This window comes from Geospiza fortis, unplaced genomic scaffold (genome assembly GCF_000277835.1).
Source record: "Geospiza fortis unplaced genomic scaffold, GeoFor_1.0 scaffold173, whole genome shotgun sequence".
Lineage (NCBI taxonomy): Eukaryota > Metazoa > Chordata > Aves > Passeriformes > Thraupidae > Geospiza > Geospiza fortis.
In genome coordinates, this window is record NW_005054334.1 from 2,822,455 (window position 1) to 2,835,411 (window position 12,957).

The following is a 12,957-nucleotide window of genomic DNA, read 5'->3' on the forward strand; positions in this document are numbered from 1 at the left end:
CCCCGCGTCTGTGCCCCGCGCAGCCCCCGCCATCCGCGGGCTCGGGCAGGGGGAGCGCAGCGCCGGTACCGGGCGCCGGGAGCCAATGGGCGGCACGCACGGAAACACCGGCAGCAGAAGGAGGAGAAGCAGGGGATGGACGGCAGGGCAGGAGAACAAAGATGAGCGGGGGGAGACACCGGGATGGAGAATAAAAGCGGGAGAGGGAGGCGCAAGGAGATGGGCAGAGGGATGAGGGGAGCGCAGAAGAGGGGAGGATGAAGGAATGAGGAGTGCGCTAAAAGAAGCTGAGGACAGTGGGGGGAAGAGGGAGAGGAAGAAAAGAGGGATTCAGAGAGCAGCTATGTGGTGGGAGAGTGGCACGCAGGAGGGGGCGACTCGGCTCTCCTAGGGGCACCAAGGAGACCGGCCCCTGTTCCAAAGGTCTTGCAGGCAGGACTGGCACTGCTCAGAGCTGCAGGCACACAGCAAAACCTTCTGTCTGGCAGGGTGCTCAGAAATCGGGCAGATGTTGAGCACACAGACCCTTCTCCCTTCTCCTACCCTGTGAGTACCTCCAGATGGATGGAGATGAGGGCAGATGGGCAGACAGGGTAAGAGAGAGTTGAAAGAGATAGATCTCTTTCAGCTCTTTCCCCTTCCCTGGCTCCATGCATGATCTCATGTCTTTTGCACCTTCATTGGGAAAATGTTCCAGTTTAACAGCCCCAAACTTTCCTACCAAATTTAATCTCTGCTGGAAGGCATAGACCCAGAAGAAACGGATCTAAGAAAGAAATTAATCTTTGTGAGAGCAGTTGTCCCATGAAGGATTTTCCATCCCATTCCCTGCACAAAGGGCTTCCCTGTCATTCTCACTCCCTTTCCTGCCCTGCAGCCAACATCAGTGACTCCTTGTGCAGTGCATCACCCACTGCTGTTGTGAGCATTTGAGCCCCTAGGGTAAATTCCAGCTTCAACAAAAGAAAGCAGTATCTCTTCGAGCACAACATAGCCAGGGTCTGGCATCCAAACCTACTTGGGCAACTTTATATGCAGCCAGTGCTGCTCAAAGGTGAGCTGATAAAGGCAGTACAGGATTTCAGAGCTGCCAGGCCTCTTTAGGCCAGAACTTGGCCACAATGCTGTGTGGAGACACAGAAGAGAGAGGAATCCTCATTGGGAAAGGAATGGCATGGGTAGCACCCAGAGGTTTTCCTTTACCATGGCAGGGCAGGTGTCTGTAGCACCATGCAGAAGCTCCTTTGTTAGAAGAAACAGCCATGAAACAGCAGAGTTCTACACAGTCCTGCTAACCTTGCATAAACACAGTCATAGCACCACAAATTCCAGGTCTCCAGATCACTCCCTCAATGCTCTGAGTGGTGTCCCATTCTCTGCCTCAGCTCCAGTGAGGGGCTGTGCAAACTGCTTAGATTGTGTTGGGAGGAGAGCTCAGCCTGTGCACCTCCACAGGTAGGCAGATACATGAATTTTGTTTCACACACATCATATGCATTGCTGTATGTTACAGGGGGTGGGGCAGACTGAAAAGGTAAAAGCCAAGGCTTGAAAACTGGAGAGAAGTAGTAAACCACTGGGAATATATTGCTTTGAGTCATGCTTAGGATGCTGAAAGGAGGTTAGATAACATTTTCAAGTACTTTGTGTCCCTCGCCCTTTCACAGATATATGCCCATACCAGAGGCTTCATTTTTACTTTTCTGGACTGACATAATTTGTATTACCTTTGGGTGGGGCCTGGGAAATCCATCCAGCAGCCTATGTGCAGTGCAGATATTTGTGGAACTCCCTGCCACAGGGTGCCTGCCAAGGGTTGCGCTGAACTTTATCAGTAGGGAATGTGTCATATCACTGAATTAACTGCCTCATTCAGATCTGACTGTGAATTGGAACTGCAGAAATCTCCCTGGCAGCAGGGTACCTCGGGAGCTTCACTGTGTCTGGTTGCACCTGGCATCACCAATGCACCTCCTCAGTGCAGGAAGCAGCCTTTGAAGCTCTGAAGTCTTGCTGCATCCAGGAGCAGTAATCTGGCTCAACTCCACAGTTTCTCTGTGCCCTCCTAGGACTGCAGGATTTTGCAGTGCCAATCATCACACCCTGAGCCCACCCCTCTCCTGCTAGTAGTGGCAGTAGCAGCCACCCTATAACACTTCCTCTGAAGTCCCTGCAATGCATCAGGAAAGCAGGTGCTCACAGCTGCCAGATCCATGGTACCGCTGGGACCACTCTCTTCAGCTTAATTTTAGTGTCTTGGAGGCAATTTGTCTGGGCTGGTGACTCATTCCTCCCTCTTTAATTTTTTTCCCTGCCCTCCCCCTTCCTATTCTCACTCTGCCTGTGCCTGGCAGTGTGAGAGAGTGCCAGAGCTTAGAAGGATTAATGCAGCAATGTTTTGGTGGAAAGATGTCCCCAGCAACCTGCGGGGGCAGTCCCCAGGGAGAGGAGTCTGCATGCAGGTGTCCCCTCCCAAAGCCTGCATTCCACCCGCCGTGTGGCACAGAGGGGAGACAACTTTTCCTTTCAACGCATGGATACTGAGCAGAGGAAAGGCAAAAGGGATATGGGGGGCTCAGGTGAGCACTCAGCAACTTCACAATCACCCCACAGCCTCCAGCCCCGCCGTGGGGCTGCCAGAGGAGGGGCAGGGCTGGGCGGTGCCTCCAGCCCCGCCGCCCCATTGCTCACGGCTCCAGGGTGAGGTCCCACCCGAAGTGCAACACATCGCGGACATGACACAAATGTACAGTCTGTTTATTACGTCTTATTCACTACATTGTAACCTCAGGGGCCCGGAAGGAAGGGAAGGGGCAGCTGGGCAGGTGAGGCAAGAGCGGGGACGTTGTGTGAACGTCAAACCAGTGCTACAGACCCACAGCAGTCTTTCAAGCCGGCAGAAGGAAAAAGAAGGAAAAACCCCAAGGTGCTGAGCTCTGGGCTGCTGGAGCCATCACTCTCCTGTGTGCTGGGCAACATCTGGCATCAGGATGAGACCGGGATCTACAGCCAAAAACATGACAGACCTCATAATACCAGCTCAACTATTTTCCTGCTCTCCTTCCCTCTGCTCTGGTGATGGTGGGAGTATGAAGGGACAGGGTCCAAACTAGCAGGCTCTCACTCCTCTCTCATCAGGCTCTGACCAGCTTTGACTCTTGTCCTGAAGCCTCTCTCCTCCCTCTGCTGCCCTGTACTGAAGTGGAGGCAGGTAGGGACAACATGAGGAGTAAAGGACTCCTGTAGGAGAAGCTGCCACTTGCCAATGAACAACACAAAAAACCCCTTGAGGTGAGCAGGGTTTGGTAAGAGGAAGGGCCATTGGCAACTGCTATGAACAATGAACAACTTTTTCTTTTCCTTTTTTTTTTTTCTACAGGCAAAGGCTATGGCCTCATAGGTCTCAGGGCAGGTCATCCCCAGGGCAGCCTGTAGTTCCCTCTGCAGCAGAAGCTGACAGACAGTTCTTCTCTGTAAGGGCACATGTGGAAAATCCTAGGCTGTCCCACATCAAGAGATGGGAACAAACTTGCCCACAGTCAAGCAGAAAGGAGGAGGAAGTTGATCCTGGGTGCATCTATACCACGTCCTGTCCTTTCCCCAAGCAGGATCGGCTTCTCCCTCTCTCTCCTCAAAGGTGACCCATTCCAACAGCCTCACCAGGAACAGAGTGGCCCCAACTGGGTTCAGGAGCAGGAAAGCACCACTGGTGTCCTTCCCAGGGATCCCTGTCAGACTTACTTGCTCAGAGGAGGCTGCATGCCCGTTTCTTTGTCCGGGTGGGCTGCGGGCACAGGACTGCTCGGATGGCCTCGTCAAACACCGTCTTGAGGCCTCGCTGCGTCAAAGCCGAGCACTCGAGGTATTTCACTGAGTCTGTTGGGAGGAAAGCAGCTGCTGCACTCGGGGGGAAGGCAGCTGGGGTAGGCAGTGGGGATACCCAGCTTTCTGTTCCTTATGCTAGAAAGCACGGCACCTGGCTCCTGCCCAAGCTGAATAAACACATCTCAGGTGATCAAAGACATTACACATTGTCAGGACACATTTCACTCACTCAGACGGTCTTGACTTCAGGGCAAAGCTTGCCAGCTGCAGTAGACCTAGGTTTGCCTACTGGCTACCCATGTAGCCAGAGCAGAGCCATTGTGTGAGTCTGACCATGTCATCCTGGCCAGACACTCCCTCTGCTGAGCTCCTTCTTGAAAACTCCCTCAAGCTGTGTTTCTCACCCTCTCTCCCATTTCTGTGTGCCACAGAGGAGAAGAGCTGGATGGTGGGGTGAGACACCCATACCTGGGATTGCATGTATAAGCCCCAGCAGACAGAAGCAGAGACAGGAAACTGCAGTTGCAGCTCTTCCTGAGAGAGGTTAAAAACCTCTCTTCTGCCTCTCCGGATATGGAGGTGTGGTCTCTACCCACTGTGCAGCTGTGGCTTGCACAGAAAAAATACTGTCCCAGATAGAAGTAAGCAGAGTAAAAGGGGAGGAGAATGTGAAAGTGTGTGGTTATGTGTTTATGTGGAGGATGGTGGCCAGAGAAAGGCACAAAACAGAGAGCTGAGGAGTTGAGCTTTCCTCAAGAAGCAGATCTCCTTCCTGAGTCTCCTGAAGTGCATTTTGTCCCATGACCCTGGATGTGTCTCCTTGTGTCCCTTGGAGACACCACTGTGCGATACCACTACAAAAGCCTCGTGTAAATTGAGGTGAAGCCCTTTTCTTCTGCCTCTCTCCTTTCAGTAGGTCCCAGATGACTCCCAAATACATACCTATTTCCTTGGCCAGAGCAAGACCCTGAGGATACGTTATGGGGGATAGCTTCTTCTCCTTCAGCTTCTCAATGGTGTCCTTGTCATCCCGGAGATCCAGCTTTGTGCCCACGAGGATGATGGGGGTGCTTGGGCAGTGGTGCCTCACCTCGGGGAACCACTAGTAAGGGAGCAAAGCGCCAAAGGTGTGAGAAGAGGTCACATGTATGGGCATGCACATGGGAAATAAGAGGCACTCCTGAAAAAAATGTCAGCTAACAGCCTGTCCTTTCTCACATCCATTGTTGGTGCTATAGCCTGGCCCAGGCCAACTCCTGTTGCTGGGTCCTCAGGCAAAATCCCTGACAGGGAGCTCAAATTTTGTTATGCAAAAGCACCAGCTGTTCTCAGCCCTCAACCCTCCCACGCAGGGAAGAACATTAAAGTGGTAGGAAGGACATACTCTTGTTCTCTGTTCACCAATCTCTCCCTTCTGTCCTCACTTCCCATCTAAAAGCTGTGGGTACCTGCTTCTATACCCTATGGACCAGTCCTGTGTGTCTGTGCTTTGACAATCCTGGCTGAAAGATGCCATCAGAATATAAGTCTGTGATCTGACAGCACAATAGCCCAGCAAGATGAATACTAGCCCATTAGTAGAGTTGTCTGCCTTCTTTAAATGAACCAGAAAATGCATCTGAAGGAGGTTTCTGACTAACAGAAAAGAGGTATGACTTCCTGAACCTAGATGTCCTGCTGGTTGTTTCCACCCATAATCACTGTTCTTGCAAGACCACCACCACCATCACCTCCCTCAGCCGCTGGTGGACCAGGAGAGGGTCTCACCTTAGCACGGACGTTTTCATAGGATGCCGGGCTGACAAGGGAGAAGCAGATCAGGAAGACATCCTGCAGGCATACAACCATGATGCAGAGTTAGGATGGGAGCATGGGATGGCACGATGAAGCAGGAAGGAGGGGGGAGGGGAGGGGAGGGAAGGTCTGTGTGGGCAGCACCCTCCCTCTGCAGCAGAGGGCTGTGCTTGGGAAAGCTCTCTATAATACAAAAGTCCTGACTGCTGCTTCTTGCCTCCAGTGGAGAGAAGGATCTCTGCTCCCCTGAGTCATGGTAACCATAGCCACTATTATCAGAAGAGCCAAATGGTCAGCTCTGAGGATGGGGTTTTTGTGGTTGGCACACTCATCCTCATGGGAAACGGCCTGACAGTTTCCTGCTCATTTCTCATGGAACACCAGAGGGCTTTCAGGCCAAAGTAATTTTGCCTACAGTTGAGACAGACCTAGTTTCAGCCTAAAAAGTATACACACAGGACTCAGAGGAGGCAGTTTTAGCTCTCCAGGTAAGCAATTCTCCAGGGCATGATAGAATTCAGACTTCCTTTAAAACCAGAGCAAACCAAACAAAACCAAAACCATACCAGCTCATCAAGGTTATATCTATTTCATCCAGCTTCACCTAGCTGGAGCAGTGGCACCAGACCCAGCCTATCCACTTCCATACTTCTATAGCTATCAGAGACAAATACCTTGGAGAAACATTCCTCCACCTATCCTTGAGATATGTCCCAGGGCGGATGCAAGCATGCTGTTGAGAATCAGACCTGCTTGCACTGACTGTAGGCAAAACCATCTTACATCAGGCGTCTGATTTTTAGGTGGCTGAACCTAGCTCAAACAAATAATTTCTAATCAACTCCTAACCTTTTTGACTGCAGTGGCAACATTCAGACTAATGTCTGATGCAGCAAGGTCTTTCTGAGCTTGCCAAAACACTGCTTGAAACAACATTCTCCAAAGAAGGTGATCCTCAAATCCTGAAATCATTCTGTCAGTGTGGCGAAAGACTGGTGAACACAGTATCTGAGGCACCCATTTGTTCTGCTAGAGGCAGCAGATCAAACACATGCCCACAAATCATACCTCTTTTAAAAGGCAGAAGTCAGGAGAGTGGGGTTCACAGAAATGTGACAAGCTCCTGCCTCAGCTCTTTAAATTCCATGAACCATCTTAACTTTACAAAGAGAAGGTTTTTTCCAGAGCTGTGTAAGGCATCTGCCTCACACAAAGTCAGTGTCAGCTGGGCTCAAGAGGTCTTTGCATGTCTCATTTTCTTGCTCATTTATGGGAGCTTAGATAAAGGCTCCAAAATACCCTTAAGGTATCTTTCAACTTTTGGTTTCAAGGCAGTTGTATATCAACAGAGATATTCTTATAACAGTCCAGAGAGAGGCAGTAACTTCCCTGTCACTGTTCCATGGCACATGTTGAGTTTTGCAGCGAGGGATGGAGATGTACTGAGGGAGGAAGGGAGGAGGGGCATGCAGCGTGACCCACCGTCTGCGGGTAAGAGAGCGGCCTCAGCCTGTCATAATCCTCTTGTCCAGCAGTATCCCACAGTCCCAGATTTACAGGCTTGCTGTCAACCATCACGTTGGCAGAATAGTTATCAAATCTGAAATTCAGAGACATAGGCCATGGCTCAAACAAGAGAAGAGGGAGCCCTTCCAGTAGTGGAGGTGGGGTTCACTATGTGCACCCCACATAGGGGTGGAGCAAAGGCTGGTGATTCCTCTCCTCAGCTCACCTGGGTGACACTGCTTTCCTGTTAACCTCCACTTTATGGAATTCCCACTCATCACCTCCTCCCCATCATTCAGCTGTCCTGGGCAGGGTGCCTGGCTGCAGCTACACCTTTGATACCTTGCATGCAAGTTCACAAATCGTTTTCTTTTCCCATTTCTTCCCCAATATCCTTCCCACAACTGCACCTACTCTAGAGCCAAGCCCCTGTCCTTCTTCTGTGTTCTACTTTTATTCTTAGAAGTGAAGAAGAATCCATGTCTCTGTAGTTTGCTGTGCTCCTCAACAGCCCTGCTGGAACTGAGAACAATGTGTCCCATCACTCTTTGACAATTGAGCTTGAAATATTATAGAACAACTGTCAGGATTGCAAGTTTAGGAGTAAAGTCTTGGTAGGAAAAAAAATGGATAATAAAGCAACAGAGAAGTTCCTGCCCTCATCCTAGAAAATTTTACTTCCTCGTCCTTTTGGCACTGTTTTTCCCCAGATTAAGGAAAACCAGTGATAGGGAGGAACCAACACAAAGGTCTTTTGAATGTGTTCATGGCATCTGCACATTAGAAGGCACATGATTTAGTAGAGGGCTTGGCAGGGCTTGGCTAGTGTTTGGACCTAATGATCTCAGAGGTTTTTTGCAACCCATTCTGTGATTCTGCTCCATGCAGAATCTATGACTGCTGCAATGACAGCAAGTGCTTTGGACAGGGAAGGAAGTGGGGTCCCATGTCCATCCACCTGCCTTCTCTTGGGTCTGGCCCAGTTGTAGTAGCCTAGTGCCTGTTTGTTTAGGCCAGCAGGATCCCATCTGCTACTTGTAAACTTAGCAAGCAGATAGACCTCAAGTTGGCTGGAGTCTCCCAAATATCCCATTTATACCAGGGTTTTATAAGGTTGCTTCTCGTGAAAGGTGACAGGTCCAAAGTTAGAGAGACCTTCACAGGATTTCCACTGCTTGGCATGGAGATTGTGACCCACGGAGTGCACAACAAGGGGTCACTGAGCCCCTTCACATCCTGCTTTTCATGCCTCCCACCCACTCCAGGACCTGTTCATGAATTACTCACACAGTGGGGATGTATTCTCCTGGGAAGGCATTGGTGGTATAGCTGATAAGGAGACAGGTTTTTCCCACTGCCCTGGAAGAGAAAGAAAACAATGGCAGGAATTCATGGAGGTGCAGGTAGTCTTGCTAGGCTGAGATGGAGATGGGGCAATCCTTCCACACCTCTAACCTAGCCCTATCCAGAGACCCCTGGAAGCAGAACACATTCACAGGGCCAGACAGTGCACAACCACACGTTAGAAACCTGGCAGGAAGAAAGACAGGCTGTCGCCCAGAAATGTTTGTTGTCTTTGGGCATGAGGGCTTGTTTTATGGTCTAGTACAGAGACGACTTGGGTAAAACACATCCACTCGGAGATGGAGCCCATTTTGCAGTGCATGCAGAGTGCTGTAGGCTCACAGCCAGGACAGGGGCATTGGCTTGGTGTGCCTGACAAAGCTGCCATGCAGCTTCAGCACTCGACAACAGGCACTCCTGCTTTTCAGCTGCTGTGGCCAGAGACTGGTAGCAACTTTTACTGACTTACCGCTCTTTCCCACCTGCAGCAACACCGGCACAGAGTGCTGTAGGGAGCCAGAGAGGTGCCTGCCCCCATGGCTGATGGAGGCTGCTGGTGGTGTTTCTGAGCTGGAAGCTGGTGCTTCCTCTCCCCTCAGCCTGCCTCACAGCCTGCTCCAGCAGGGTGGACAGCAAGGCAGCAGCACAGTCCAGACTGGGTGAGAGCATTGGTGGGATAAGGAGCAATAAGGCAATCATGTGGGGGAAGGTGTTGTGGGCAAGCTGAAGCCTGTGGTGAGGGAAAGAAGTTCAGAGAAATTGGAAGAAAATAAAGCAGCCAAGACAGGTGTTGGAAAGAAAATCCTTCTCCTGCTGGGATGCTGTTTCTCAGGTTTGTGTGGTCTAGGAAAGCTTGGCCTTCTTTCAGTTACAAACACAGGAAAAGGAGGTGGTGACAGCAACCTGCCTCAACTAGCACAGCCCAGGAGGAGGGAAAGGTCTTTCCTGGGCAAAGGTTGGAATTCTGCTGCTGGGGATTCTCAGACCATCTCACTGTACCTGCAAAGTCCCCAGCCACAGGGCTGCAGTTCTGCCTTTTTGTGTGTCCTTGATAGGCACCCTGGTCACAAGGCACCTGCCTCTGTTGCTGGACTGCGGGGCAGCTGAGCTTTTCGGCAGGCTCTGACATTTGTTTCTTGTTCTTCCTCCTGCCACCCCCCTTTCTTAGATCCTCCTCTCTCAGTCCTGCTCTTTCCCCAGGTGCCTTGCTTCCTTCTTATCAAGGAGTTATGGAGAGAGGTGAAGGTCTGTAGGAAATGCCTCAGGAGATCTGTGGGCCTGTCAGTGGACCGGTCATGGATGAAGGGGAGGTTCTGAATTGGTGTGGCTGAACAGAGAGCTGTGCAAAGGGTCAGTGAAGGGGAGAAGGTTACAACACAGAGGGGAGGTTAGTGGCATCTGCAGGCTCCTGTGATTGAAGCCAGGGCATGTTGAGAAGTCAGTGATGTGGGATGGAGAGGATATGGGGGGAGAACAGCTATGGGAGAACAAGGGAGCTGAGCGATAGGAGAAGGTCCTGTGGTTGTTAGGGTTGAGCCAAGAGGGTGACATTGCTGGCATGCTGGGAGGGTGGTAAGGGGTGGTGAACCAAGAGCTCAGAGCAATGGGGGCTGTGTTGCAAGATGGCGAGAGGTGCACAGAGGTGCCGTGTACAGAGAAGCAAAATGATGAGACAGGAGACATTTAAGAGGAATTGAGGTCCCAGGGGTTGAGAGCAGGACTGTTACCGATAATAACAATCTACTATTGGTAACCCAGGACGTGTGGTGGGGTTAACCATGATGCGAGGGGATGCTGCCTTGAGGGAAGACTACAGAGCTGGTGTTGTGTGTGAGGGGCAAACTGGGGGCTGGGGAGCTGGGTAACAGATAAATGCCCAGTGGAGTTGTTAATCCAGCTCCAATTTAAAGCCTTAAGGGGATCTTTCTTAGAGGTTATGGTTTTTATTTGGGGCTCTGCCTTTCCTCATCCCTCCTTCCCGCCCCCTTGCCCCAGCCCCTGAGAACACGTCTGACATGTATGTGTGCAGACATCTTCTTTCCCAGGCGAGGTCTAAAGGAGGAAGTGACTGTGGGGAGCAGCACGGCTGTAAATGTCTCCTCATCTGCTACCTTACAGCTGCTCCAGAGAAGTCTGGCCAGCTTCTAGGTGGAAAGGAATTAAACTATTCCATTCCAAGCACAGACTCTCCTCCTTCCCTCCCTTGCCTTTACTCATCCCACAGGGCAAGAAGAAGCTCTGTCCACTGTATCCTTCCTGCCCCAGGCAGTGATGACTGCTAAACTCATTGAAGGCACGGATCAGGCCATTTCCAGGCATCAGGGGACACAGGCAGAGAAGCCACCATGTTGTGAAGGCAAGGTTTTAATACTCCCACTCCCAAGCTGGCCTATGCTTGTGTCTAACTCAGTGGAAAGAGCTTCTTCTCCTTGTGCCCACAGAGGACGCTTGCCAGCAGTCTCCAGCACACCCCAGCCCAGGGCTAACCTGCTGAGAAAAGCCGAATATGGAGATCCTGACAGACATCTTGCCAGGTCCAGAGTGCCATGCCCTCTCCCAGTCATTCCCAGTGAGCACATGGCTTTCAAGGAGCCATTCACCTGCAGGAGAGCACTTGCACCTAATGGGTTTTAAATCGTAATGGGTTTTAAATCTAACTCCTGCCTACAGGTTGAATGTGACAGGGACACCATCGCCTCCTGTGCGCGGGACAGACCTGCTCTGCTTCCCATGGATGCAGATGGAAATGCAGATGCACGATCAGCATTCCGTGCAGATGCCCTGCGAAATGCCCTCTTCCCCGCTCTCCCAGAGGAACGTCCCTTGCCCGGGGAGGGAGGAAGAGCATGTCTGCAGTAGTAACAAGGCTGCAGAGGTCAGAAGTCAAGCGGGGCAGTTTCACCAAGCATGGCCCGCTCTCCGTGTCCCGCCCCGCAGCCCGCAAACCCCAGGGTACGTACCCGTCTCCCACCACCACACACTTGATGGCTTGCATGGCTCCGCACCCGTGGCGAGGACGGTGCCCGAGGCAAAGGGAAGTCAGGCCAAGGCAAACAGCAGGGAGGGATGGGCAAATGTGGGTATCAACAGCAGGTTGCAAGGAGGGAGGAAGTGGAAGAGGGAACTTCTCTCGGCGATCACCCTCGGGTCCCTCCGCCCCTCCACCGCAGCCGCAGCGCTGTGGCAGAGGCCGCTGGCTGAAGGCGGAGCTGCTCAGACTCCTTGGATGACAACTGCTGTAATATTTCTCGTTCTCCTGCCTGTCTCACCCACTCCCTTCCCACCTCATCCCAAGGAACAGCGGGGGGCACCAAACTGCTTTTCCAGGGCAGCTGGACAAGGGTTGGAAGCGGGGTGAGAATGTGGAAGGGTGCGGTTTCTCCTCCCTCCGTTATCATCCAAGCTTTGGAGGAGGTGTTAGCAAGGGAGGGAACCTGAAGTAGGAGTACTAGGGTGATGAGGGGTAGTGAAGGTTTTTCAGGTCTTCCCAATGGCCCTAAGTGTCAAGGGTGAAACATCATAAGAACAATACTTCTGTGAAGGCTGAACAAGGAAGTCGTGCGGCCTCTAGAAAGCAGCTGCCACCCAATGGCTGCTCTGTTCCTCCTCTGCTGTGGGGATAAGGTATTGCTGCACTTACTTACCTGCCCAGACTACCAGTACATCCTTCTCTTCCTCAAGCTGAACAACCCCAACTCTCTCAGGCAGTTCTCATTGTCGTCAGAAAATAAAATATTTTTAGAGCTAAGCATTGAGAAGAAGACAGCAATCACCCTAAGAAAGAAGAGACTAGAGCAGAATGGTCCCAGAAAGCTCTACTCCTTTCTTTATTGAAATGAGGATTTGCCTCCTCTTCCTTCTTTCTCCTCCCATGCAACATTAAGCCTTGAAAAGGGTGTATGTGTGCACATCTGTGTGCTCCAGCCTGACCTCATGAGTGGATGGGTTTTATAGAAGATGGGATATGGTGGCACAGAATTAATTAAGCATTTGGAGGTCAGTTAGAGCAAGAACAGTGGGTTTGCAGCTGGGGTGTTCCTGAAGGAAGGAACTCTGAGTCAAGTGTTTCTCCAAAGGCTGATGACCTTAGTGCTGCTGCAGCCACAGGAGGCTGTTGTGAGCGACCTGCTCTGGAGGAGAGCGCTCCCAGCTGTCCCTCAGCGCTGGCTGCAGCCCAGAAACCTTCAGCCATGGAATGGTTCCAAGCCTTCCCGCTCTTTCAGAAGCACAAAGTGACCAGCTGTACGAGGTGTTCCCTCTGTGGGTGGCAGGGAAAGGGAGGAAGGAAACCCACTGACACCTCTGCAGGTGAGAGCAGGGATGGGACACAGGAATCCAGGTCAGAGAAGGACAAAGTGAGAGAGGGACAAAGGCTTTTACAGAGGGGAGCTGGAAAGGACAGGCAGGCACAGAATATATCAACTCAGTTAGAAGGCAGGTGTATCAGGCTCTAGAGAATGCTACTGTGGAAAGACAAAAGCCATTCTA

At 51.5% G+C, this 12,957-nt stretch overlaps 1 protein-coding gene across 1 annotated transcript; it reads right to left on the reverse strand.

Moving 5' to 3' along the window:
- Positions 1-2,742: 2,742 nt before the first annotated feature.
- RAC2 (Rac family small GTPase 2) lies at positions 2,743-11,644 on the reverse strand. The gene is made up of 7 exons (XM_005421824.3): positions 11,430-11,644; positions 8,413-8,484; positions 7,102-7,219; positions 5,593-5,655; positions 4,768-4,927; positions 3,742-3,876; positions 2,743-3,003 (listed from the first exon to the last, which is right to left on the reverse strand). The coding sequence occupies exons 1-6, from the start codon at positions 11,462-11,464 to the stop codon at positions 3,746-3,748; spliced, it is 579 nt and encodes a 192-aa protein (XP_005421881.1). The 5' UTR covers positions 11,465-11,644; the 3' UTR covers positions 2,743-3,003; positions 3,742-3,745.
- Positions 11,645-12,957: the final 1,313 nt, after the last annotated feature.

Coding starts and splice junctions, on each gene's coding strand:
- RAC2 (XM_005421824.3), bottom strand. CDS start 11,464: ATGCAAGCCATCAAGTGTGTGGTGGTGGGAGACGG. Junction 5,656..7,101: donor CGCTCTCTTACCCGCAGACG/GTGGGTCACGCT, acceptor GTATGCCTGCAG/GATGTCTTCCTGATCTGCTT. Junction 3,877..4,767: donor TGCTCTGGCCAAGGAAATAG/GTATGTATTTGG, acceptor TCCTCCCAACAG/ACTCAGTGAAATACCTCGAG.